Here is a 22,989-nt window from a genome sequence, read left to right on the forward strand (position 1 = left end):
GGAAGCATTTATTTGAGTGTTATGAGATTTTGCTAACATTCACAATCATTCAGAACATGGTTCAAAAAAGTATTTTCCACATAATTACATTATTTAAAAACATACTTGAGCAATAGAATCGTGATAGGTATACACAGGTGTTTAAAGCAAAAATGTGTTTTATGGTAATTTATGGTGACAGTTCCTTGCTTAACCTCTTTTTATGTCTTTAATGCTTCAGAATGAAGGATATAATAGGCACATAAACATAGTTAAGGCACATGGTAAGCATGGCCGAGCAAAGTACAGGGTGGTCAAGCACACTGTTTGATTTGGTCTATTAATCATTTAAAGGCTGGTCTTTAGAAATGTTTTCTTTGAATTTCTGTGAAGGAATACATGTTGTAAACCTGCCAATGTATGCTCATATGAACAATGACTATGCTACAAATACAGTCACTTTCTCAGCCTGTAAGTTTCCATTGTCTAAACCTTAGAACAGATATCAGTGCAATCTATAGTTTAGAGAATGTGCAAGTTAATCTATTCTCCATATTCTGTTGAGTAAGAAAAAGCACAAATGGCTGTTATGCTCAGTGCTAACTTTACTAAAGCAAATCAAATAATGGTTTGCAAATTAGTTGTGGAGCCTAAGTGCAGGTTTGCGCAACTGGTGAAAATGCGCAGGATATATTGCAGATAATTACATCGGATTTCTATGCGATACTGCAATATAGAATGTACAGTTATTGAAGAATGTTAGTGAGCTGCTTTATTTTATGTGGATGATTAGGCCTATTTACATTGATGAGTAAACATTACACTGCTCTATATCTAATATGACACAAAGCTGACACTTAAAGCTGCAATATATAACTTTTGGGAATTATGACTTCTCTGGTAGAACTTCACCAAGTGATGGATGTGATTATTGTGACAGTGTTGAAAATGTCTTCTAAAGGTTTTTCTACAAACTCAAGAGTTTTCTTTGTAGACAATGATCTACTATGATTATCATAATTTCATCAGTGTAATGACTTTGTATATTGACTCGCTCAAATACATTCCCCTGCCACTGAGACAGAGCTTTGTTTCAGGCTGTGTGCTTGACAATTATTGACTTGATGCCTTAGACGTCTGAACTTTTACTATTTCAGGTTATATGGGGTGGCTAACAGCAGCACACAGAAACCGTATTTTTAACGTTTTCCTACTGACTTTACTTTTTTTTGTTTGTTTTTAACCAAAATAAATCTTACATAATGCAGCTTAAACAATATTACCAAAGGATGAGGTTGGAGAATAACTGTTGTCTTAATCCCTTTTCAGAGGGGAAAACTTTCACCTGTGGAAATGTGGTAATTATTACCATAGGTTCTCAGTGATTTTAGTCCTGTCAGAATATGCAATTTCAGTCATTTTCCCAGAGTGCACTCTCCATTTTCAGGAAAATTTACCTACTGTAAAGCTAAACTAAAATTAAGCTCAGGGTATATTAATCCCCTGCAAACTGCAAATGGACATATATGTAAATATTCTGTAATTAACCTTGTGGCAGGGGAGATTTTTGTGGGTTTTCTTAAAAATAGAAGTGGAATTTAGTAAAGTATGACACAAATCAGATGAGTTGCATTATGTGGCAGTGTGAAATGTCTGGCAGCTATAGGTAATTTCTGTGCACAATAGCAGCCTACATGTGTTATGTCCACGTATCCTACTACTATTAAACGGTGTATAATAGCAGCTATAATAACCATGTGAAGGGTAATTAGAGTGAAGATTTTTACCATCATCTCCCCTGTTATCTTTTGTAGTGGGATGGTGGGCTGTTCTGAACAGAATGCAATTCTTAAATCAAGTCGTGACCCCATCTGTTGTTTAAGATTCCTGATCTAGTGCAAATCCATCAACTTTACTGAGGTCCTGTGGTAAAATTACAATATATCAGCTCCCCACATAAAACCAATCCTGTCTGAATAGGACTTGAGGCAGTGCAGCAGGTAAAGGTGTGTTAGGAGTAAAGGAGTGTTGTATGTTTTTTCTGAAGCTTCTTAAATTATATATGGCGGCAGCTCATGAAGTGACACACAGATGCATATAAGGGAAACAGTGCATTAATATGGGCGTCTTTGGTTCTGCTGTATGATTTCTGTAATATCAAATTACACACAAGTTGATAATGTGAGGTAATAAGTTAGGAAAAAAAGCACCATTTAAAATGTAACATAAGTAAATAGACCCAAAAATGCTATCTATGTTTTCAACTCTTCTTTGTCCTCTCTAAGCTCAACAACATCTTCAGTCCTTAGGCACATAGTGTTGAAAAGGCTATTATATGACATGACACTGAGGACCATTTGTGGTGGCATAAATGTGTGCTGTATATGATTTGATGAAATTTAATGCAGTTAAAACAAAAAAAAAAAACAACCATGGAAATATTTCAAGTTTATGGGCCCTGATTGTCTTGTGGCCTTCTAGCAAGAAGGTTTAACTTTTGTGAATCAAAGAGCTTCATTTTGTCACCTGAACAGCACCTTTAAACTGTGGAAAGGGTTTGTTCCTCATGTCAATGTTCCTTGGTATAAAGTCACAGGTTCTTCATGCAGACCTGGCAGCGGCTGATGCGTGAAAGGAGCTGCCCAGCTTTTAGAGTCTCAGACTCGGGAGAACTCTGAAAGTACTGGTTGATAGACGTCAGCCAGAAACTGTTCTTGTTTGCAAAGTAATGACAAGTGCCCTTGGCCCCATTACACTCAATGAAGGGAGTTGTGCGAAAGTCCTCCAAACATGAGCCCGGAGACACCAGAGACTGACCACCTCCCTCGTCCCCAGCTGCCGTGTGCTGTGAATCAGAGATAGTGACAATATTATATCATCCATTAAGAATGGCCATTTGGCTTTTGCATTTTTTACATTGTTATCTTCAGTTCTGTCCACAATCAAAGGCTACACTTCATTTTATTTCCAGTCCAAGTCACCTTTAAATATATTTTCCACAGTAACTAAACAGAACATCACATTTCTATACCATTTATGCCAACCTTTGCATTAATTACTGTTTGAACTTTTATTGGGACACGCTTGTCTTGGCTCTGGGGTTCGACAATCCATTGTTCTGATATCCACAAGCTTTACTTATTGATTTGTACATTTACTTCTTTCTTACATTTTATTTGTAACAACTTCTTGAGAGCTACGTATAGTTTCAGATCAATAGTGTGTCACTCCCTGTGGAAGAATGGCCCCTTTCTTTTGCACAGGACTGTACATTAATATCTTACTGTTAACCAGGTAATGAATCAAATATGTACTGCAGAATCATAAAAGAGAAATGACTGGAGACTCACCATGAGGAAAGAGTAGCCAATCCACAGGCTTCTCCAGCCTAGAGGGCACTGTGGGATAGTTATGTCCTGACTGTGTACCGCTATAGCCACAGATGGAGCTTCACATACTGAACAGCGGCTTATATATGGTTTGATTTCTCCCTCCTCCACAGGCATCATGGGGATGGGGGCAGTTGTGGAAAGCCAGTAGGATTTGTCGTTGCGGCTGGCATAATAGCACAAGTCCCCAGGATTGCAGTACAGGAATGGCATGGTGCTGAATCGAGGGAGACAGGAGCCTGCTAGACCTGAATCACATGACAAAAATGTTTTAACACCATTTTACAGTTAGTTTATGTTTCAGCTTAAAAAGTCATAGGAAAAGAGTTAAGACTGTTGCCAAGCAGTTAGAAGTTTTTGAATTTTTTAGAGCTAATCCTGTTATTATGCTAAATCCTTTTTTACACACCCAGGTCCTGATTATGAGCCTTCTCTTGGCCTTCAAAGTAAAGCAGACTGTAACCATCCCACAGCTTTGACATTCCCACGGGGCACATGGGAGTCTGATCAGACTGACTGTGTTTCACCAACAGGTACCCGACGCTGACACTTCTCCCAGGCATACCAGGATGTCCAGGAATACCTGGACGGCCACTGCCCCCTAAAAAAGATACACAAATTCTTAATTCCCTTAGGAAATATAGTAGTAATTTAAATAGTGATATGAAAATGTTTACATAGAAATTAGGTTAAAATTCTAAAGCAAATGGAAAAATGTGTTTTTCAAAAGGCATGCACTCTAAAAATCATACTTATAATTTACTCTTAACTTCTTTATTATATTACATACATATCTGTATTAAGTGCACCAACTACACACACAAAATTTCCTCACAGAGAATAAAAGTATTAGAATTTGAATCTGAACAAGGCATTATGAGCCACTCAAAACTTTGTTTTAAGTTCTTGGCATTGGTTTTCATATATCTAGAAATATCTGTGTCCTGAATTCAAGGTTAATGTATAACAACTTATGCAGGTGGAAAACCGGACTTTGATCCAAAACCCTTTAACCTTGCCTTTCTATAATGTGACAGAATTTCTAGGTATGTAGATGACCCACCACCTCACTTCTTTAATCTACTACACACCGTAACCTTAAACATCCCGCATTCATCAAAACATGCCCAATCCCCTTACCTTCTAGCCCCTGGAGGCCTTGGAGGCCCGTATTTCCAACATCTCCACGTAAACCTGGGTGTCCTGGTATTCCAGGCACTCCTTGCATTCCCTTTTGCCCCTTTGGTCCAAGAAAACCTAGGACAAGAAGGTTCCTTGTCATTTAAGGGGAAACTCCTAGTGCTCCAAAAATAAATGTATGCATTATATAGCTAAATTGCTTATAATTGTTCCAAAGTCAGCAGCCTCTAATTTGTGTACCTTGATCTCCAGGCTGTCCTGAAGGGCCTACCTCCCCTCTTACTCCATTTGGTCCACGTATACCATGTGGACCAGATGGCCCTCTTTCCCCTGGCAATCTCACAGGAACAGGAGGTAGCCCCTTTTCACCGGGAGGACCCGAAAAACCTGAAGGAGTGGAGAAATTTACATTTAATCTGTTAACATAAAATAACCCTTTGGGATGTGAAAATGCCAAACCAACTCATGTCAGGTGACAAAAACCTATATTGAAAGAGATATATGAACCTTAGATAAAGCTCACTGAAAAACCTCAATGGAGAGGAAAAAAGCAAAACAAGAAACAAACCAAAAAAAAAAAAAGACAATGTGCACAGGTATGATCATGATATATATATCTGTGGAGTGTGTGGTGTTCAAACATAAGAGAAGAGAACTTATTTGATGTGTAGAAAATGGGTTGGAAAACAGAAGTTGTCAGAATTGGGCCTGAAAAATGAAACTGACAGACAGGGATCTCTGGTGTGTTTCACGGCTTGTGAATAAAAATTGCTTCGTATCCAGACAAGAGTTGCTTAAAGATGTCGATGCAGTATCACTATCAATTCCTGAAAAATACTCCACAGAGAAATGTACACCATGGACACATAGAGAAGAGTGGCACCCAAGAGCACTTTGCTTACTTCTGCTCACAAATGTGCTCGGTTACATTGGGCTAGGAGACAAAAATTGGACTGTTCGTGACTGGAAATGTACTCTCTGGACAGAAGGAAGACTTCAATGAGGACAGTGTACAACGTGTGGTTCAAGCTGGAGGAGGCTCTAATGTTCTGGGGTGTTTTAATTACATGGAAATGTGTCCTTTGGTTCAGGTGACAATACATTTGAACCACACTGCCTATAGTGAGCTGCTGGACAAGTGGGTTTTGTTTTTGTCTCATCATCTTACCGAAGATCACAGCATAATATGTACTGTATTATATGTGAGATGACAAATCCTTTATAGGGCAGCAAATGTGACTGACTGGCATGATGGAAATTCAGGAGAACACATCTGAACTGTCTGACACAATCCCTGGGAATCTTTGACACACACACACACACACACACACACACACACATATGCTGCTGTACCAATTACCTGGTAATCCAGAATCTCCTTTTGGACCAGTAGGCCCTCTTTCACCTACGAATCCAGTCTTTCCGGGCAATCCCATCATTCCTTGCAGTCCTTTGATACCTGTAATATTTTTTTGTGAAAAGAATCAACTTAATTTTCTCACGTAAATCCAGTAGTCTTACCCAACATGAGCTGTTCAGTATAATCTTACTGTGCCTAAATAAAGCCAGAAAATACCTGATTGAATGAGGCTGTTAGAAGAATAACATCAGTACTTTGACCCTGATCAGAAGATAAACCTATGGTTTAAGGGTTGTGTGATACAAATATAATTATTGCACTAACTAATAAACTGATTATATATATATTTTGAAATTTAAAGTGCAGGTGTATATTCAATGGAGCTGAAAAATATGGACGATGAGCATAGAAAAAGACAGAGAGGTCATAGTAATGTTACAGCAGATCAACAGGTGCATTTACAGCACATATTATTGGGGTGGCGGATCATTCTCAGTGGTATTGTGATGCTAACGTGGTGAACCAGTGTCAGTGTGTTTTGCACTGGAACAAGTTGATCATAAACCGCAGTGCTGCTGAAATTTTCAAACCTCTTAACATCACTGCTGAACTGAGAATAGTCCAACAACCAAAAATATCCAACCAACAGCATCCTGTGGGCACTGCCCGCTTACCACTGATGAAGGACTAAAGGAAGAACAAGTCAAGCTGTGCAGCAACAGATGAGCTACTGTCTCTGACTTTACATCTACAAGGAGCACCACTGAGGTAGGGGTGTCTAGAAGACTGGACAGTGAGTGGACACTGTGTTTTAAAACTCCAGCAGCATGGCTGTGTCTGATCCACTCATGTCAGCGCAACACCGCACCAACACGAGTGCCACTGCAGTGCTGAGAATGACCCACCACCCAAAATAATGGCCTGACCTGTCTTGACCATTGAAAAACAGGGTGAAATGAGGCTAAAAAGGCTGCACTCTTTAATTGTAAAGCATGGAAGTCATCATATTGTTATGGCTGATTGTTATCTGATTCTTCTCTTCATGATGTGCTATAGGAGACATCTGGTCCGTAGGAAGGCCAGTCACAGCACACACACTTTGTGCCTATGAAGCCTCAATGTTGAGGCACATGGTGAATGAGGTCTGGCGTTGTCTTATTGAAATACCCACTTCCATCTTGGACAATTCCTTGCCTTAAGGGCAGCATATGTCCTAAAACCCCAATACATTACTATACAGCAATGTACTCTTCATACATATTTACATCATCCATGCTTTGTGCACTGATGTACCACTACCATAACAGATGTTGGCATTTGCACCTATTGCTGATAGCGGTTTGGATGAACAAACATTTTCATTGTTTTTGAATAATCTGAGATGAGCTAGGACAAATCAGCCTTTCTGCATAGAACTGAAATTGAGTTTTAGGTTGCATTTCTGTTTTTGTAATATACTCTCAAACCCAAGTGTTTATATTTGTCACAAACACATATCACAGATGCCATCCTATGGTGTCAAAATAGGTTCTAAATCCATAGCCAATTAATACAATTGGTTAAAATTAATATTAATATTGAAAGTTATAAAAACAGTTTGTAACGAGAAAAATTCTGTATATAATCGTCTATTTTGAGTTTAATATTCTTGAAGAATCTGTTCTTGCTTTCATTCCGCCTTTTCTCACTTGTGCTTCTCCAAGTCTCCAAGTTTCTCGCTTTTGACTTTTGATGGTGTCCGGATCTAGACAGTCATTGGCTGCTGAAGTTAAGCCCCGCCCACCCTGCAGATTCTGCACACCCTAACCCTCATTGGAAAACTGGACTCTAAGCTTCTATGACGAACTTTGAATGGCAGAATCGTGTAAAAGACATAAACGCTGACGTAGCAGAGTGTGCAGAATCGGCTGTGTGGGCGGGGCTTAACTTCAGCAGCCAAAGACCCCCCCCCCCCCTCCCCAAAAGGTCAAACACGAGAAACTTCTGGAGGTGAATGCGAGACAGAGAAGTGCAACTGAGAAAAGGCGGAATGACAGCGAATTCTTCAAGAATATTAATGAAGTCAATTATAACATGACATTTATTGGTTAAGGATTCTGTTTTTTTGGTTATGGTTTTTTTGGTTATCAGAACCTTAGAACCTATTTTGACACCATATCATCCCATTCAAAACTTTTAGAAAATATTCTAGCAATTCATTAAGATTTATTCATATTTGGTTAAAGCCTTAATAAACATACTTAAAATATAGTCATTTTTTATACCTTTTCTTCCTGAAACTCCAGCCTGTCCTTGTAGACCTTTCTCCCCTATCTCCCCGTGAATTCCTTTAGCTCCATGGAAGCCAACATCCCCTTGATTACCCTGATCCCCTTTAACTCCAAAGGGAGCTGGAAAACCTGGACGACCAATAGCTCCAGGAAAACCTGAAGAAACAAAATAAAGTTTATTGGACACTCTGGTGAGGATATTATATTACACTGTATTCCAACTTCACATGCCTCAGAATTATGGCTGCATTATTCATTCATTCATTCATTCATTGTCTGTAACCGATTATCCAGTTCAGGGTCGCGGTTGGTCTGGAGCCTACCCAGAATCACTGAGCACAAAGCGGGAACACACCCTGGAGGGTGCTGGCTGCATTATTTATTGTTTTATTTTTCTGATTTAATCTATAAAATACTTGTGTGTACTAGTGCAGAAGTCAATATAGCTAACAGGTTATCATTAAGCTAAACACGGCACAATAACCTTATTGCTTTACCTGGAAGACCCTTCTGACCATGTGGTCCTGGATCACCCAACTGTCCTTTTCTGCCAGGGGTTCCATGTATTCCTGCAGGCCCATGAACACCTGGAAAACCTGGTTCCCCCTGATCACCTAGAAGGGTGAAATATTTATTTCATACATATTACATATTTACTTATTCTTGTAGTTTGTCCATTTATTATAATAATGCTGTTTTATGTTGTAATATCATCTTTATTTTTTGCTACATGACTATTTTCCAAACTTTCCTAATTCCTAAGACTTACACAAGCTGTTAATGTGATTTTAAAACAGATAAAATCTGAACTATCTTCTGATTGGCTGCCCTGACTCGTTCAAATGCTGAAACGTTACTTATAGCATAAACAGTTGAAGCTATACTGCTGTACAATAAATGTGTATATAATTAAATAAATACAATAAAACCTTCATACAAGAGATAAAAATCACATTTAATCCTGCCTTGCAATATAAATATAGCAAAATATTTCCTTCTTTGCATTGTTTCAAACACTGCACTACTTTTGTTTTTACATTGTTTGAATTAAATGTGTTTCCCTATAGAATCATTATACTTGACAGACCTGCGTCTCCTGCTGAACCCTTAAAGCCATAGGTTCCAGGGACACCAGCTTCTGTGCTGGAAGTCCCAATCTCTCCTTTTTCTCCTTTTGCTCCAGGCTCACCTGGAGACCCCCAGGTATCAGTACCTTACAAAGGCAATAGAAATAAATAACTCATCTTTACATGTTACATGAAGAGGTGAAACTTATGCAGCTTGCTATTGTATGTCAGTCAAGGAATACAATTAATGAATATGTGTATTTATATAAATCCAGGTAAATAGGCTATAATTACAAAGTACTTCTTTTCTGTTGGCAATTTTTAAATAACTGACTATGATGGAGTAGTACCTGGAGTTCCCGGGAGGCCTTTTTGACCTTTTAGACCATCTAACCCAAAAATACCTTTGACCCCAAGGAAACCTGGAAAGGAGAACACAATATATTCACGTTCACTGTATATTATAATACAACATCTTACAATAAATCAGTAGTGTGGTTTTCAGAGGAGCCTATAATGAAACCTCACTTAAAACAAATAATGACTCAAGTACCCTCTCAGAAATATATTTTAGTAGAGGTACATAATTGTCATTAAAGGTACAAACAATGCCTTTAAAGTCCAGTTGTGCTCTCTAAAGGTACATTACACTCTCTTCTCCCGGAGAGGCAAGTATTTGATATCTTTTATTATGTAAAATAAAAGAACCTAACATACGTCCTGGAGATGAAATGGGGTGTAGTGTGTTGCCACGGGAACGACGGGTCTTAACTTCCCCAGGGTGCACTCCGAGAACCGACCACTAGATGTCAGGATCCCTATCTTGTTCTTAAGCACACCTGCCTCTAGCCAATATTCGCCACACTGAGCGTTTCCTCACGTGAGTGTTTTGGTCCTGGATGTACTTTGTAGTTTTGCCTGCCTTGTTGACTCTGCCTTTTGGTACTCCGTTTTTCTCTATTTGCTCTGGTTTGGGACTGTGTTCTTTGGCTTTGACTGTTTGACTCTCTGTAGACATCCCTCTTTGTTTTGCCCTGTTTTTTTTTTTTTTTTTTTTTTGGGAAGTGTCTTCAAATGGATCTCTCATGCCTCCTTGAGCCTCCCTCATCCCAATATGAACACAATTTCAATAATCTGTAATTAATTTAGAATGAGGTACTGCTATATTCTCTAATTACAGAATATATACCCTTTAGGGTACCACCACAGTGACAGTTTTCAAACAGTGTAAATGATTAAAAATAATCAATTCAGTACTTAAAATGCATTTAATAAAGTGTTCCTGAATGCTGCATTCCCTCAGTATTACAGCAAGGAGAATGCTTAGAATTTAAGAATTTAAGGAACAGATGCTTAATGTGCAGCATTCAGTAAAACTTCACTGGGTTGTGTTCATAAGGCTTCATGACACCTTTTAATATCATCTGACAGAGTCCTGCATAAACATCTATAGAGGCTTATTCAAACGTGTGACGTGTCATGACAAATTATTGTTAATTTTGAAATCATTTCACCTGTGCAACTTGTCTGACCTCTGTCACTTTTTGCAATAAGCCATATAAATTCTATATAGTTAATATAATTTACATATGTGCTTTAGATTGACGTGTACCCCACCTTTCCCTTTTTTTTTCTTCCTAAAATTAAATACATTAAAGTCACTCAGAACAGGGCTTGAACCCATAACTCCAGGTTCCTGGACCAGTTGCAACACTACCTGCTGCACCACGGTGCCGCCCTCTAAAATTAAATGCTACATTTAAAATGTATTGATAATTAAGAACATCACAAATGTCATTCTGGTGCGGAAGCAGAAAAAAAGAACAGAAAAAAAAAACTAAAATTGAATATGATTCAGTTGTATATGGGAATAATGGAAATGTTCTTCTGTGAAATACCAGAGTAAAAATGTTATCATTCCTTACAGACTTCCTGCGACTTAATGATCAATATCACTACAATCTGACACTAGCTGCTATGCATTTTCCATCTGCACATAGAGATACTTTTAAATTCCTTAGTATTACACATACCTTTTTGTCCAGGATGACCTGGTTTACCAGGGATCCCAGGCTCTCCGGGCACTCCTGTCTGGCCCTTTGTCCCCTGGTTTCCAGGGAAACCTGCCAGGCCTTCAGCACCTATCAAAAGAATGGAGATGATCCAGTTGTGCTCTCTGGAGACTAGTACATTAACCAAAATCTATAGTTTTATCCACACAGTGTGATTCACCATGACTAGGTTCTCTTACCTGGTTGCCCTTGTTGTCCAGGTAAACCTGGATAACCTTTCATTCCTTCAATGCCATCAAAACCAAAACTTCCTCGGTCACCAGGCTCCCCTATAAAACCCTTATGACCTGTGTGAAATCCAGTTAATATTAATTCCTTATTATTAGTTCAGCACCATTACTGAACTGTAGTGATCTGTACCATCATATGGTTACACTGTAAAAAAACCTTGTAAAAGGAACTTCACAAAACTTTAATTTACTGACCATTTCACTGCAGTTATAGCATTTTAACTTTTCCATAAAATGCTAAACATGATATAAATATAACAATACTATATGTTAAAATGGCAGATATTTTTAAAGTGAAGACAGAATGACTCACCTGCAGGACCAGATAGTCCAGGTTCTCCTCTTGGTCCGGTGGCTCCAGGTAGATCTATGATATTGCCCAGATCACCTGATGAAGAAGGTTTAAAAATTAGCAACAAGTAAAACAATAGATGTCATCTGATTCCATGTTTTAGTTTGCATGACACAAACTGTATGTATGTGAACAAGTGATTTAAACATGCTCGGCCCAATTTGCCCAACTACTTAATTTTTTACCTTTAATCCCCTTTATTCCAGGATCACCTGTAGCTCCATAGGCACCTGGTGAACCTTTATCCCCCTGGGACATAGGAAATATGAACAATGTATTATATTTATAATAAAATTAAATAAATAAATACAATAATGTTTTGACATATAGACTATGTTGTAATAGAGTGCTATAAGGTACATGATACACTGCGACATTGCAATCTAAAATAGGGCTGTTTTGTAATAATGATGATGAAATCCAATACTTTTCTATTCTGTCGGAGCATGCAAAAAACCTAGATGTTGTCAAGCATACTTTTTCTGAAGTGTGATATATGGAGGAAGTGAGGAAGTCATGGTAACACTGGCCACTGACTAACACTGTTTAATAATTACTGACTGGTCTAGATAAAACTGAAACTGAGCTTAAGTGATCTCTGGTTTTAGTACTTACACTCACTCACTCAATATATACTATATATTAACAATATAACAATATATTAAGTCACAATGTTTGTAACACTGTGATTATTATTATTATTATTATTTTATTTTACAATACACTTTTTAAAGTCCAATGAATAAGAATTCCTCACTACTATTAGTCTACAACCATTATTGAACTGGGATGATCTGTAGGCTTTCATGGCTGCACTGTAAAAAACATTCCAGTAAAAGGAGTACTTTATTTCTAGTTTTGCTATTCGGCTTACACTGGGACCAAACATTCCAGGAAAACCAGCAATTCCTGGGGATCCTGGAGCTCCTGGCAACCCCTTTTGCCCTGGTAGTCCCTCAGCTCCTTGAGATCCTTGAACGCCTTTTTCATCGCTAGGTTCTCCTGGTAATCCATGGTAACCTTCTTGTCCTGGAATCCCTGGAAAACCTTTGGGACCTAGAGATCAGAAAAAGGAAATAATAAATGCACTTTAATGGAGACCGATTTTTTTCGGTTCCCCACATAAACCATTTCACAAAAGCTGGATTTTTTGTTTGTGGCAAATTTTTAAATAGAATTTTCAGTTCTGTTAAAGAGAAGAACTCCCAGACGCTATATATGAAACGTTTTTATTAACCAATCAGTCATAACAATTAAAACACTAGCCTAATAATATATTAGTTCCCCTAGTGCCACAAAAACAGCTCTCATTGTCGAGGTATGAATTCCATAAAATTGCTCAAGGTGTCCATCAAATCCCACAGATGCTGAGTTGTTTTGAGACCTTGGGAATTTGTCTTGTCACGTTCTGCAAACCGTTCCTGACCATTTCTTGCAACATGGCAGAGCGCAATGTTCTGCTGAATGAAGCCGTTATCATTAAGGAATACTGTTACCATGAACAGATGTATATGTTCTGCAATGTAGTGGTACCTATTAAAGAAATATCCACATAAATGCCAGGCCCCAATGTTTTTACTATGTGCTACTGTAGTTTTGCTGGATTGGACCAGAGGAGCAAGCCTTCACTACCCAGCTGCATCATGAGCCTATGGCACCGATGACCCTTTCACTGGTTCTTGGTTGTCCTTCCTCAGACCACTGCATACTATGACCAACCCAAATGACTTGCTGTTTTGTAATCTGGCCATTGTCTGAGTGGTTCAGCTAGACCATTATTCCTGTTACCAACACATCAACTTCAATCTTATCTCACTGTAATGAGATAAACAATTTTATTAAAATGTATTTTTATAATATTGCTATTTTAAGCAGTTGCTGATTGCAAAGTAGGGTCCTTCTTCAGTTTTCACAACCATTTGCACAAAGATTGCAGCTTTGTCTGGAGTTCTTACAGCTGTTAGAGTTTGCACTAAACACACTAAAGATCACTCACCTCTTGGCCCAGTGAAACCTGGAAGACCTAGTCCGCCGCGTTCTCCTTTGGCACCCTTCATAGTGTCTTTCATATGTTCTTTCATGTGTTTAAAGCTTGGGGGTTCACCAGGAGGACCAATAAGCCCACTATCACCTTCAGAAAAGGAGTAACCAGAAATGTTAACATTTCCAAGAAAAATATTCCAAATACAAAGAACAAATATCATAAAAAAAGGGTTACAAGAACTCTAACCTTTTACTCCCTGCTGGCCCATATATCCTTTTTCTCCTTGTATGCCCGGAAGGCCTAGCACTCCTTTCTCTCCAAGAAAACCCTCCAAACCAAAAATGCCCCACACTCCTGTAAACCCTGGCATGCCTTTTGGTCCTTTCAGGCCTGCAGAGGAATAATGTAAAGCATATTAATATTTAATTCTGTTTCCATCATGTTTATCAATGTGTCAGATTTGTTTGAGACTTTAAAGGTGCATATCCAAAATAGCTTGCTATATCTTTTTGATAAAGCATTGCTTATGATGAGCTGAATAACTTGCACAAAGATTTAAATTATTTACTTAAATTAAACAACTTTATAGTTAAAATATTTTTAGTTAACTAAATACACAATTTCAATTACAAATTAAGAACTCATGTTTATAGTAGTTTCAATACCAAAGCATGTTATCTTTTTGTCAATATCTGCAAGTGGGCTGAATAACTAGGACTCTTGTTTGAAATACAGTTACTCAGAAAACTGAACAAAATTGAATTTATAATCTGCACAATATTCATAACCTGAATGATAGTGAATAGGGAGGTTTTAACAATGAAACTTTATGAACCTGACTGGCATAAATCAGGTGATATTAATTTATTCTTTCATTAATTTTCTGTAGCCCCTTCATCCTGTGTAGTGTCTCAATGATTAAATTTAACATTCTGATTGAACCCCAGACAAATAATTATAAATAATATAAATAAACAACAATTTTACACGTATTTAACAGCTGTGTAGCACATAACTGTATAATTAAAGGGATATCATTTTGCCATTTCTAAAAAAAAGTGCTGACCTGGAAGTCCAGGAAGACCAGCAAAACCAGCATGACCAGGTTCTCCTGGATCTCCCTGAGGGCCAATTTCACCTTCACCAGCATCACTTCCAATTTGTCCTTTAATACCCTTCAGTCCCATTAACCCTGGAAGACCACGAACTCCTTGATCACCAGTGATTCCTTGCTGACCTGTTGAGGAAAAGCGAAAGTAAATCAACATCTCCTGTGAATCCTAAAACAGGTTACAGCTTACAAATATCTAGGTATTTGTTTGGCCAGTTCTGTATCAGTGCCTTCTCATATTACAAAGTTACAGTTAAAGGTCAAAGTTAAACTTAATCATACTTCACTCACATTACAGAACTCACTTTGTTGCAGACGACTATAATCCCACTGTTTTTGATTACAGTGGTACAGTTTATAGATTGGAATGCAATCGTACTCTTCAGAATCTTGATTGTCTGTAAGGTTCTGCTCTTCGTTTCTTTAAATATGCCCCTTTTAGAACTCATCACTGCTCACTTTACTCTATGGTTTACTAGTCCTCCTTACACACTCGTCACAGTATACACTCGATTACACTCATTTACAAAACAGATATTAACATTTTCCTATTTTTGCATCTATTAAAAAACATAACTAATATATTAGTTAAATGCTGTTCATCTATATGTGTTACCTGACCAGAGTTTATTACTTATCTTACCTTTATGTCCAGTGTTGCCATGTGGCCCAGGGGGTCCTACTAGACCAGTCACTCCAGGGTAGCCAAATATTCCTGCAGGTCCTGGTCTTCCTATCTCCCCCAGTAAGCCTGGAGGGCCTACATTACCCTTCTTGCCAATCATCCCAGGCATTCCTTCCATCCCTGCAGAGTACCACAGCTAGAATGAACACTAAGCTGAGGTTTATTACAGTTAAGAATAATTACATGATATGATTGAGTTTTTGCCTTTGCCACCCCTCATGTTCATTGCTGTTTCTCCTCTGATCCAACCTCTTCTTATCTTTGATTCTTGTGTCTGTTTGCATGGAGTTCAAATGTATCTTTACCATGTATATATTACATACATTTTCCTGCATGTTTGTCTGGTATTGTGCCAGTCATGAGCTTCAGCATTCATGTTTCCACATCTTGTTTAGTCATTTACGTACTTGCATATGTTTGTTTGTCTCAATATTGGATTCTGTGATAACTGGTGTCTAATGGTGCATACACTCCTAAAACGGATCCACATCCTGCATTGTAGTTGTTTCAACAAAGCAAACCTTTGGGGTCATCGTATGAATCAAAACATTAGACACAAAGTAGCTTTTCTGTATTTTGTCTCACCTGGGTATCCACTTTTGCCAGGGTCTCCAGATGAACCTTTACTGCCTTGTAATCCAGGTAAGCCTACATCACCTTGGGGTCCAGGGGAGGCTCCTACAGCATCACCATCAGCACCCTTAAGCCCTTGAAAACCATGTAGCCCTGGCTTTCCAGAAGGACCAGGCTCCCCCACATGACCTTTAGGACCAGGATTACCAATGTTTCCGCGAGGTCCCACAAAACCTGTGAGGAAATCAGTTAGATCAGTGACCTAAGCAGGGATGCTGATAAAAAAACTTGTGCTAAGTCTGTTAAGCTCTTCACACGTGTATTTTTTCTTTCTTTGGAGGAATGCAAAAGTAAATTCAAATTCAAAATCTAGGGAAATTTGAATGAGATCTAATACAAATTGAAGAATTTGTAAGGAGGGCCAAAAGCCAAAATGCTGTTGGTAATATATCTTTCATCTTCATGAAATCTTCATGAATCTTTCATTTAGCAGTTTTCTTTTCTTTCTAGTGCAGAATTTCATTCAACAGTTGTATTCAACCCTAATATTTTCAGCTGTATGTTCAGTGTATTAACCCCATTTCATAAACCCACTGCAGCATTGAGAACAATCCTCCACCCAAATCACACCTGCTCTGTGGTAGTCCTGACCACTGAAGATCAGGATGAAAAATGGCAAGCAATCAGTTGCAAAGTGGTAAAACCATCAGCCCAGGATACATTTGTGACTGATGTGAATATTCATCGACTCAGGTCTGTGTGTGTGGGCGTGCTTGTTTGAGAGAGAGAGAGGGAGAGAGAGAGAGAGAGAGAGAGAGAGAGAGATGTGCATTAGTGTTTGTGAGAGGAGAGGGTTGTGTGTGTGTATGTCTGTGAGAGGAGAGAGAGAAGTGTGTGTGTGAGAGAGGGGAGAGAGATGCGTGTGTGTGTGTTTGTGAGAGGAGAGAGGTGTGTGTGTGTGTCTGAGAGGAGAGAGAGAGATGTGTGTGTATGTGTTTGTGAGAGGAGAGAGGTGTGTGTGTGTGTATGTATGTCTGGGAGAGGAGAGAGAGCGGTGTGTGTGTGTGGGTGTGTATGTCTGGGAGAGGAGAGAGAGGGGTGTTTGTGTGTGTGTGTGAGAGAGTGAGAGAGAGAGGAGAGAGATGTGTGTGTGTGTTTGTGAGAGATGTGTGTGTGTGTGTTTGTGTGTGTGTATGTCTGTGAGAGGAGAGAGATGTGTGTGTGTGTGTGTGTGTATGTCTGTGAGAGGAGAGAGAGAGAGGTGTGTGTATGTCTGTGAGAGGTGAGAGAGGGGTCTGTGTGTGTATATGTCTGTGAGAGGAGAGACAGATGTGTGTGTGTGTGTGTGTGTGTGTGTGTGTGTGTATATGTCTGTGAGAGGAGAGAGAGAGGTGTGTGTATGTCTGTGAGAGGAGAGAGGTGTGTGTGTGTGTATATGTCTGTGAGAGGAGAGAGAGAGGTGTGTGTATGTCTGTGAGAGGAGAGAGAGAGGTGTGTGTATGTCTGTGAGAGGTGAGAGAGGGGTCTGTGTGTGTTTGTCTGTGAGAGGAGTGAGAGCGGTGTGTATGTCTGTGAGAGGAGAGACAGAGGTGTGTGTATGTCTGTGAGAGGAGAGAGAGAGAGTTGTGTGTATGTCTGTGAGAGGAGAGAATGAGGTGTGTGTGTGTGTGTGTGTGTGTGTGTATGTCTGTGAGAGGAGAGACAGAGGTGTGTGTGCGTGTGTATATGTCTGTGAGAGGAGAGAGAGAGACTGTGTGTATGTCTGTGAGAGGAGAGAGTGAGGTGTGTGTGTGTGTGTGTGTGTGTATGTCTGTGAGAGGAGAGACAGAGGTGTGTGTATGTCTGTGAGAGGAGAGAGAGCAGTGTGTGTGCGTGTGTATGTCTGTGAGAGGTGTGTGAGACATGATTTTACGACAGTACTCTAAAAATGAATAACAATCAGCAACAGGTAAGGGGAAATCAGAAGACGCAAAGGCCACCTTTTACATACTATTCCTTTAATTTAACACATACAATGAAACAATTTTAATGGCAAATGTGTGTTCTGGTAAAATACCATTAAAGGCTACAACTCTGAATGATAGTAGCCTGAACATGATCAGTATAAATATACTGACAACATTTTGATAACGTCAGGTTCTGATAATGAAATACTAATAAAATCAGCTCACCTATTTGTCCAGGTGGCCCTCCTTTGCCTTGGTCTCCTTTCTCTCCTTTATGACCCACCTCTCCTATTGATCCTGATAAACCTTTAGGACCAGGAACACCTGGAATACAGAAATACTGACACATTGACTTAAATGCAAATATAGGTATTAGAATATAAATAGATTATAAATATATATGAAGTATACAGAGAATATCATTGATTATAAACTATTGTAAGAACTATTAATTTTCAGTGATTATTGGCTCAGAAACATACTAATGTTAGAAACACACAATAGCAGTAGTATAAAAGTTGCTCAAGGAATCCCATAGTTACTATTACACAAGATTCAACAAGCCATTTGTTGCTAGGCTAACTGTGGAGAAATCAGCAATCAAACGGTGTTTTAACTGGCACAATATATTGTTATTTTTAAAATAAAGCTTGACAGTTTTTATTACATTTATGTTTATCTATGACTTTTGATGATTTTAACAGACCAAGCACCACTTTTACCGTGGCAAATTGATTTTTACTAATAGCTAAATTGCTGTTGCATGGTAATGTACAATGTCTACAGAAAAAAACCTGCAGTCATATTCAGGAAAGCTTTTAACCTGGTAATCCTGACAGCCCATCAGGTCCGGGGGGTCCTGACTCTCCTGGGGGTCCTGGTATTGCTGGCACAAAATCCCCTGTGGAAACAGCACAGCAAAGAGCTAAGTAACATCACAGAAACAAACTGTGTCAATGGACACAGTGCCACGGTGGACCTGCTGACAGCCTGCTTTGTGAAAACAACAAAAAAGCACAGAAAATACCCTCACGTTCCGGTATGCCTAAATCAGATTCAGTCCATTGTCTAGTGTGGAGCAAAGCACAAAATATCACAAACTATCCCAAAAACATTTGTGCCTATGAATAAAAATCAAATATGGAAAGAGGGTAATAATGCTCAAAGCTTCATTCACTGTGACTGTGAAAAACTGTGATTGCAATGCAGAGCTGCACTATGAAAGAAGAAGAAGACACAAAGAAAGTTGTAAGAAAAGTTTTGTCTTGTCACCATTACCGCTCCCTATAGTGTCCAATTGGCTGCCTTCCTCACATGGATAACAGCTTCCTTTAAATAGCAAGCAAGATATGATGACAGAGAGAAACATATTGTAGACAGAGACTAATGAGTCTGAATTAGCAGCTGAAATGATTTTATTAGAATAATATTTCCACCTCATTTTAATAGCCCATGTGCTTTCTTACAGTGATGAGGAAATTCACATTCTCCAGAAATTCTGGAATAAAAAAAAAACCCTGCCTAACCAGCAGCCAGCTATGCTCAAGATTTTATTAGCTTGGCACACAGATATCAAGTATGAAATGTGCACATGTGTAGAATTATATGCTTAAGATCAGAGCTACATTTAACTTTTAAAATTTCACATTTGGCATTCATTCATTATCTGTAACCGCTTATCCAGTTCAGGGTCGCGGTGGGTCCAGAGCCTACTTGGAATCATTGGGCGCAAGCCAGGAATACACCCTGGAGGGGGCGCCAGTCCTTCACAGGGCAACACACACACATTCACTCACACCTACGGACACTTTTGAGTCGCCAATCCACCTATCAACGTGTGTTTTTGGACGGTGGGAGGAAACCGGAGCACCCAGAGGAAACCCATGCGGACACAGGGAGAACACACCAACTCCTCACAGACAGTCACCCGGAGCGGGAATGGAACCCACGACCTCCAGGTCCGCACATTTGGCATGGTTATTTTAATCAATCCAGAGTGGTAGCTAAAAACATTCCTTCAAAATTCAGCACTAAACTTGGCTTCTTATTCACAATTTTCCTATTTAAATGTATAGTTCCACGTTAAATGGTTACAAGGTTAATACCAGTGATATTCACCAGCTTCTTTTTTTATTTTCTGTTTCTCCTTAAACAAGTGACTATGCAAGGCTGCACTATCTTTGTTTAAAACACACAAACAACAGATTTTCTTAACCCACACATACATGTTTGTATTTCTATAGCTTTTCAGAAAGACTTTCTTACCTGTTCAGGAGAAAATTTGCTAAAATTTGAGACTCTAAACTGTCTCTATATTTCAAATACTTTTCTTGTCATGCTGAGGTTTCTTAAGTCCAGTAGATACTATTGTTACTTGTGTTCGTGCACACACTTCCATAGTTGCATCACGCTGTGTTTCTCTGCTATAATGTTTTATACCTGGCAACCCGGGGTGTGGAAACGGTACTGGTGAATGAGCAATGTATGGGATCCCAGGCCGAAACCCAAATAGAGTTTCGCTTCAGAACAGACATTCCTCAAAGCTGAACATACTTGGCTACGGCCCCTTCTTTTACTGCCATTAGCATGCTTCTTTAATCTCTGAATACACACTATAGCCATTTTATGATTTGGAACTTTAATTAAATTTTTAATGTTACATATTTGTTGTTGCTCCTTTAAACAATCAAAAACACAGCATAATAGTCGCCAATGATTTATCTTAATTCAGATTTTCACATTATAATACATCTTCTTGTACATCTTTTACAAGGTACAAACTTATATATCATTTTTCCAATATGTTAAAATCAGTCATTGAAATTGTATTTTAAAAAAGTGAAGAATGTGCTACTTGCAGAGGATATATATTTTTTCTCTTAGACAATCAACACAATATCATTTTGTTATGATATATAATATATCAGGTCACCCAACATATATATATATATATGCGCTTTTTATACAGGAGAATTTACAGAAAAGGATCGATTGAAAAATGAGAGGCAGAAGTTCAGTAATAGTCATTACCTGGAATGCCAGGTGGTCCTCTGATTCCATCATAACCACGTGGCCCTGGATCTCCTGGAAAACCTTTTAAACCCTTCGATACTCCAAGCCCAAGACCTGGTTCTCCTGGAGGTCCTGCTAACCCTGGCAAACCTGGTCTGCCTTGGAAGCCCTTGTCTCCAGGCTCTCCAATTGGACCTTCCCCCTGTAAACAGCACAGCAACACAGAATTCACCATAACTAGCATATAATTTTGATATTTCCGTCTTCAAAACCATAATTGATGCTTCCCCATCACATATTTTTTAGCATTTTGTTTCTATTTCAGTTATCTGAGGTAGCTCTGTAATAGGTGAATATAACTATCATTATTGATCAGATACAGGGAGTAGTTTTATTACCAAAGGTAATTTATGAAGCTGACATAAGTATCTGAATATGAATTTTATATTTTTTAAATTATATATATCAGAATAGTTTATAATTGAATGCATTTTAGTGAGGATTTTATTCAGATTTCAAATATACGGGTGCAGTATGCCTTGGTGGCGGCACTGTGGCGCAGCAGGTAGTGTCGCAGTCACACAGCTCCAGGGACCTGGAAGTTGTGGGTTCGATTCCCGCTCCGGGTGACTGTCTGTGAGTCACCCGGAGTCACCCGTGTCTGCGTGGGTTTCCTCCGGGTGCTCCGGTTTCCTCCCACAGTCCAAAAACACACATGGATTCGTGACTCAAAAGTGTCCGTAGGTGTGTGTGTGTTGCCCTGTGAAGGACTGGCGCCCCTCCAGGGTGTATTCCCGCCTTGCGCCCAATGATTCTGGACCCACCGTGACCCTGAATTGGATAAGCGGTTACAGATAATGAATGAATGAATGAGTATGCCTTGGAGAAGAATTTAAAGCAATTCAAGCAGTTGGAAGGATTCAAGAGGGGTCGTATCATATGGTTCTGGAAAGCGGGATGGTCATATCGACATATTGCATGCCGTACTGGTTGTGCAGAATATATCACCGTAAAAAGATATTGGAGGCAGTGGAAAGTAGAATCATGTAGAATAAGGATTTGTGAGACCTACATGAACCACAGAAAGGGAGAACCGATGGACTGTCCGACATGCACTATGTGACCTAAGAGCCACAACTGCACACAATCTGCATGAACTGCATGAGAATATTCAAGTTGCATAGGATGGATAATCGCATACTGAAATTTCTACCAAAAATCTAACCTAATCTTTAAAACCTGAAACTTGTGATGAGAGCTTCACTTATATGTTAGTGGTGGCTTTATTTAAATAGAGGGCATGCAATGTTGTTTCAGGCTGAAGATGTTTGTACCAAACATACAGATATGCAGTTCTTCATTGCAAGGGCTTAATTATAAAGTAATGTTAACCAGGGTACGCCATGGAAACGGCAATGATAACACAAAATGAAGACGAGTGACATTGGAATTTGTGGAGCATTGTTTTCCACAAATCTGTAACAAAGAACTTACAGGGGGACCAGGTTGTCCACGAGCACCATGAAGTCCAATAGGCCCAGTCCTGCCAGGCTCTCCTAGCTCTCCTAGCTCCCCAGAGTCTCCTTGGTCTCCAGGGTGTCCTGTAAAATACACCCATCCATACACACACATTAAGACTCATCTTCTTTTCCCTGTTCTAATTAAAATAATGAAACCTATGAGAAAAACGAGCACCTTTCTCTGTAACCTCTCTTTGTTCTCCTTTAATTCCCTTAAGTCCAGGCACACCTCTAGGACCAGGAAAGCCCTATAAAACAATATTTCACATAGTGTTCTTTTTGTCTGAAAATATCTTATG

At 39.0% G+C, this 22,989-nt stretch overlaps 1 protein-coding gene across 1 annotated transcript in view; it reads right to left on the reverse strand.

Annotated features, from left to right (window-relative positions):
* Nucleotides 1-10: 10 nt before the first annotated feature.
* col4a2 (collagen, type IV, alpha 2) overlaps nucleotides 11-22,989 on the reverse strand; it is an 89,537-nt gene continuing 66,558 nt past the window's right edge. Inside the window, exons 23-47 of the mRNA XM_066686669.1 lie at nucleotides 22,866-22,938; nucleotides 22,665-22,771; nucleotides 21,189-21,372; nucleotides 18,982-19,059; nucleotides 18,384-18,482; nucleotides 16,225-16,446; nucleotides 15,598-15,759; nucleotides 14,910-15,080; nucleotides 14,090-14,233; nucleotides 13,856-13,990; nucleotides 12,734-12,915; nucleotides 12,045-12,108; nucleotides 11,821-11,895; nucleotides 11,457-11,564; nucleotides 11,239-11,346; nucleotides 9,556-9,627; nucleotides 9,226-9,351; nucleotides 8,636-8,752; nucleotides 8,133-8,294; nucleotides 5,869-5,967; nucleotides 4,749-4,895; nucleotides 4,509-4,625; nucleotides 3,778-3,969; nucleotides 3,330-3,616; nucleotides 11-2,824 (exon numbers count right to left, since the gene is read on the reverse strand). Of these exons, the coding sequence (XP_066542766.1) occupies nucleotides 2,570-2,824; nucleotides 3,330-3,616; nucleotides 3,778-3,969; nucleotides 4,509-4,625; nucleotides 4,749-4,895; nucleotides 5,869-5,967; nucleotides 8,133-8,294; nucleotides 8,636-8,752; nucleotides 9,226-9,351; nucleotides 9,556-9,627; nucleotides 11,239-11,346; nucleotides 11,457-11,564; nucleotides 11,821-11,895; nucleotides 12,045-12,108; nucleotides 12,734-12,915; nucleotides 13,856-13,990; nucleotides 14,090-14,233; nucleotides 14,910-15,080; nucleotides 15,598-15,759; nucleotides 16,225-16,446; nucleotides 18,384-18,482; nucleotides 18,982-19,059; nucleotides 21,189-21,372; nucleotides 22,665-22,771; nucleotides 22,866-22,938 (3,486 nt within the window). The 3' untranslated portion in view covers nucleotides 11-2,569. The remainder of the gene's footprint in view (nucleotides 2,825-3,329; nucleotides 3,617-3,777; nucleotides 3,970-4,508; nucleotides 4,626-4,748; nucleotides 4,896-5,868; nucleotides 5,968-8,132; nucleotides 8,295-8,635; nucleotides 8,753-9,225; nucleotides 9,352-9,555; nucleotides 9,628-11,238; nucleotides 11,347-11,456; nucleotides 11,565-11,820; nucleotides 11,896-12,044; nucleotides 12,109-12,733; nucleotides 12,916-13,855; nucleotides 13,991-14,089; nucleotides 14,234-14,909; nucleotides 15,081-15,597; nucleotides 15,760-16,224; nucleotides 16,447-18,383; nucleotides 18,483-18,981; nucleotides 19,060-21,188; nucleotides 21,373-22,664; nucleotides 22,772-22,865; nucleotides 22,939-22,989) is intronic.

This window comes from Hoplias malabaricus, chromosome 12 (genome assembly GCF_029633855.1).
Source record: "Hoplias malabaricus isolate fHopMal1 chromosome 12, fHopMal1.hap1, whole genome shotgun sequence".
NCBI lineage: Eukaryota > Metazoa > Chordata > Actinopteri > Characiformes > Erythrinidae > Hoplias > Hoplias malabaricus.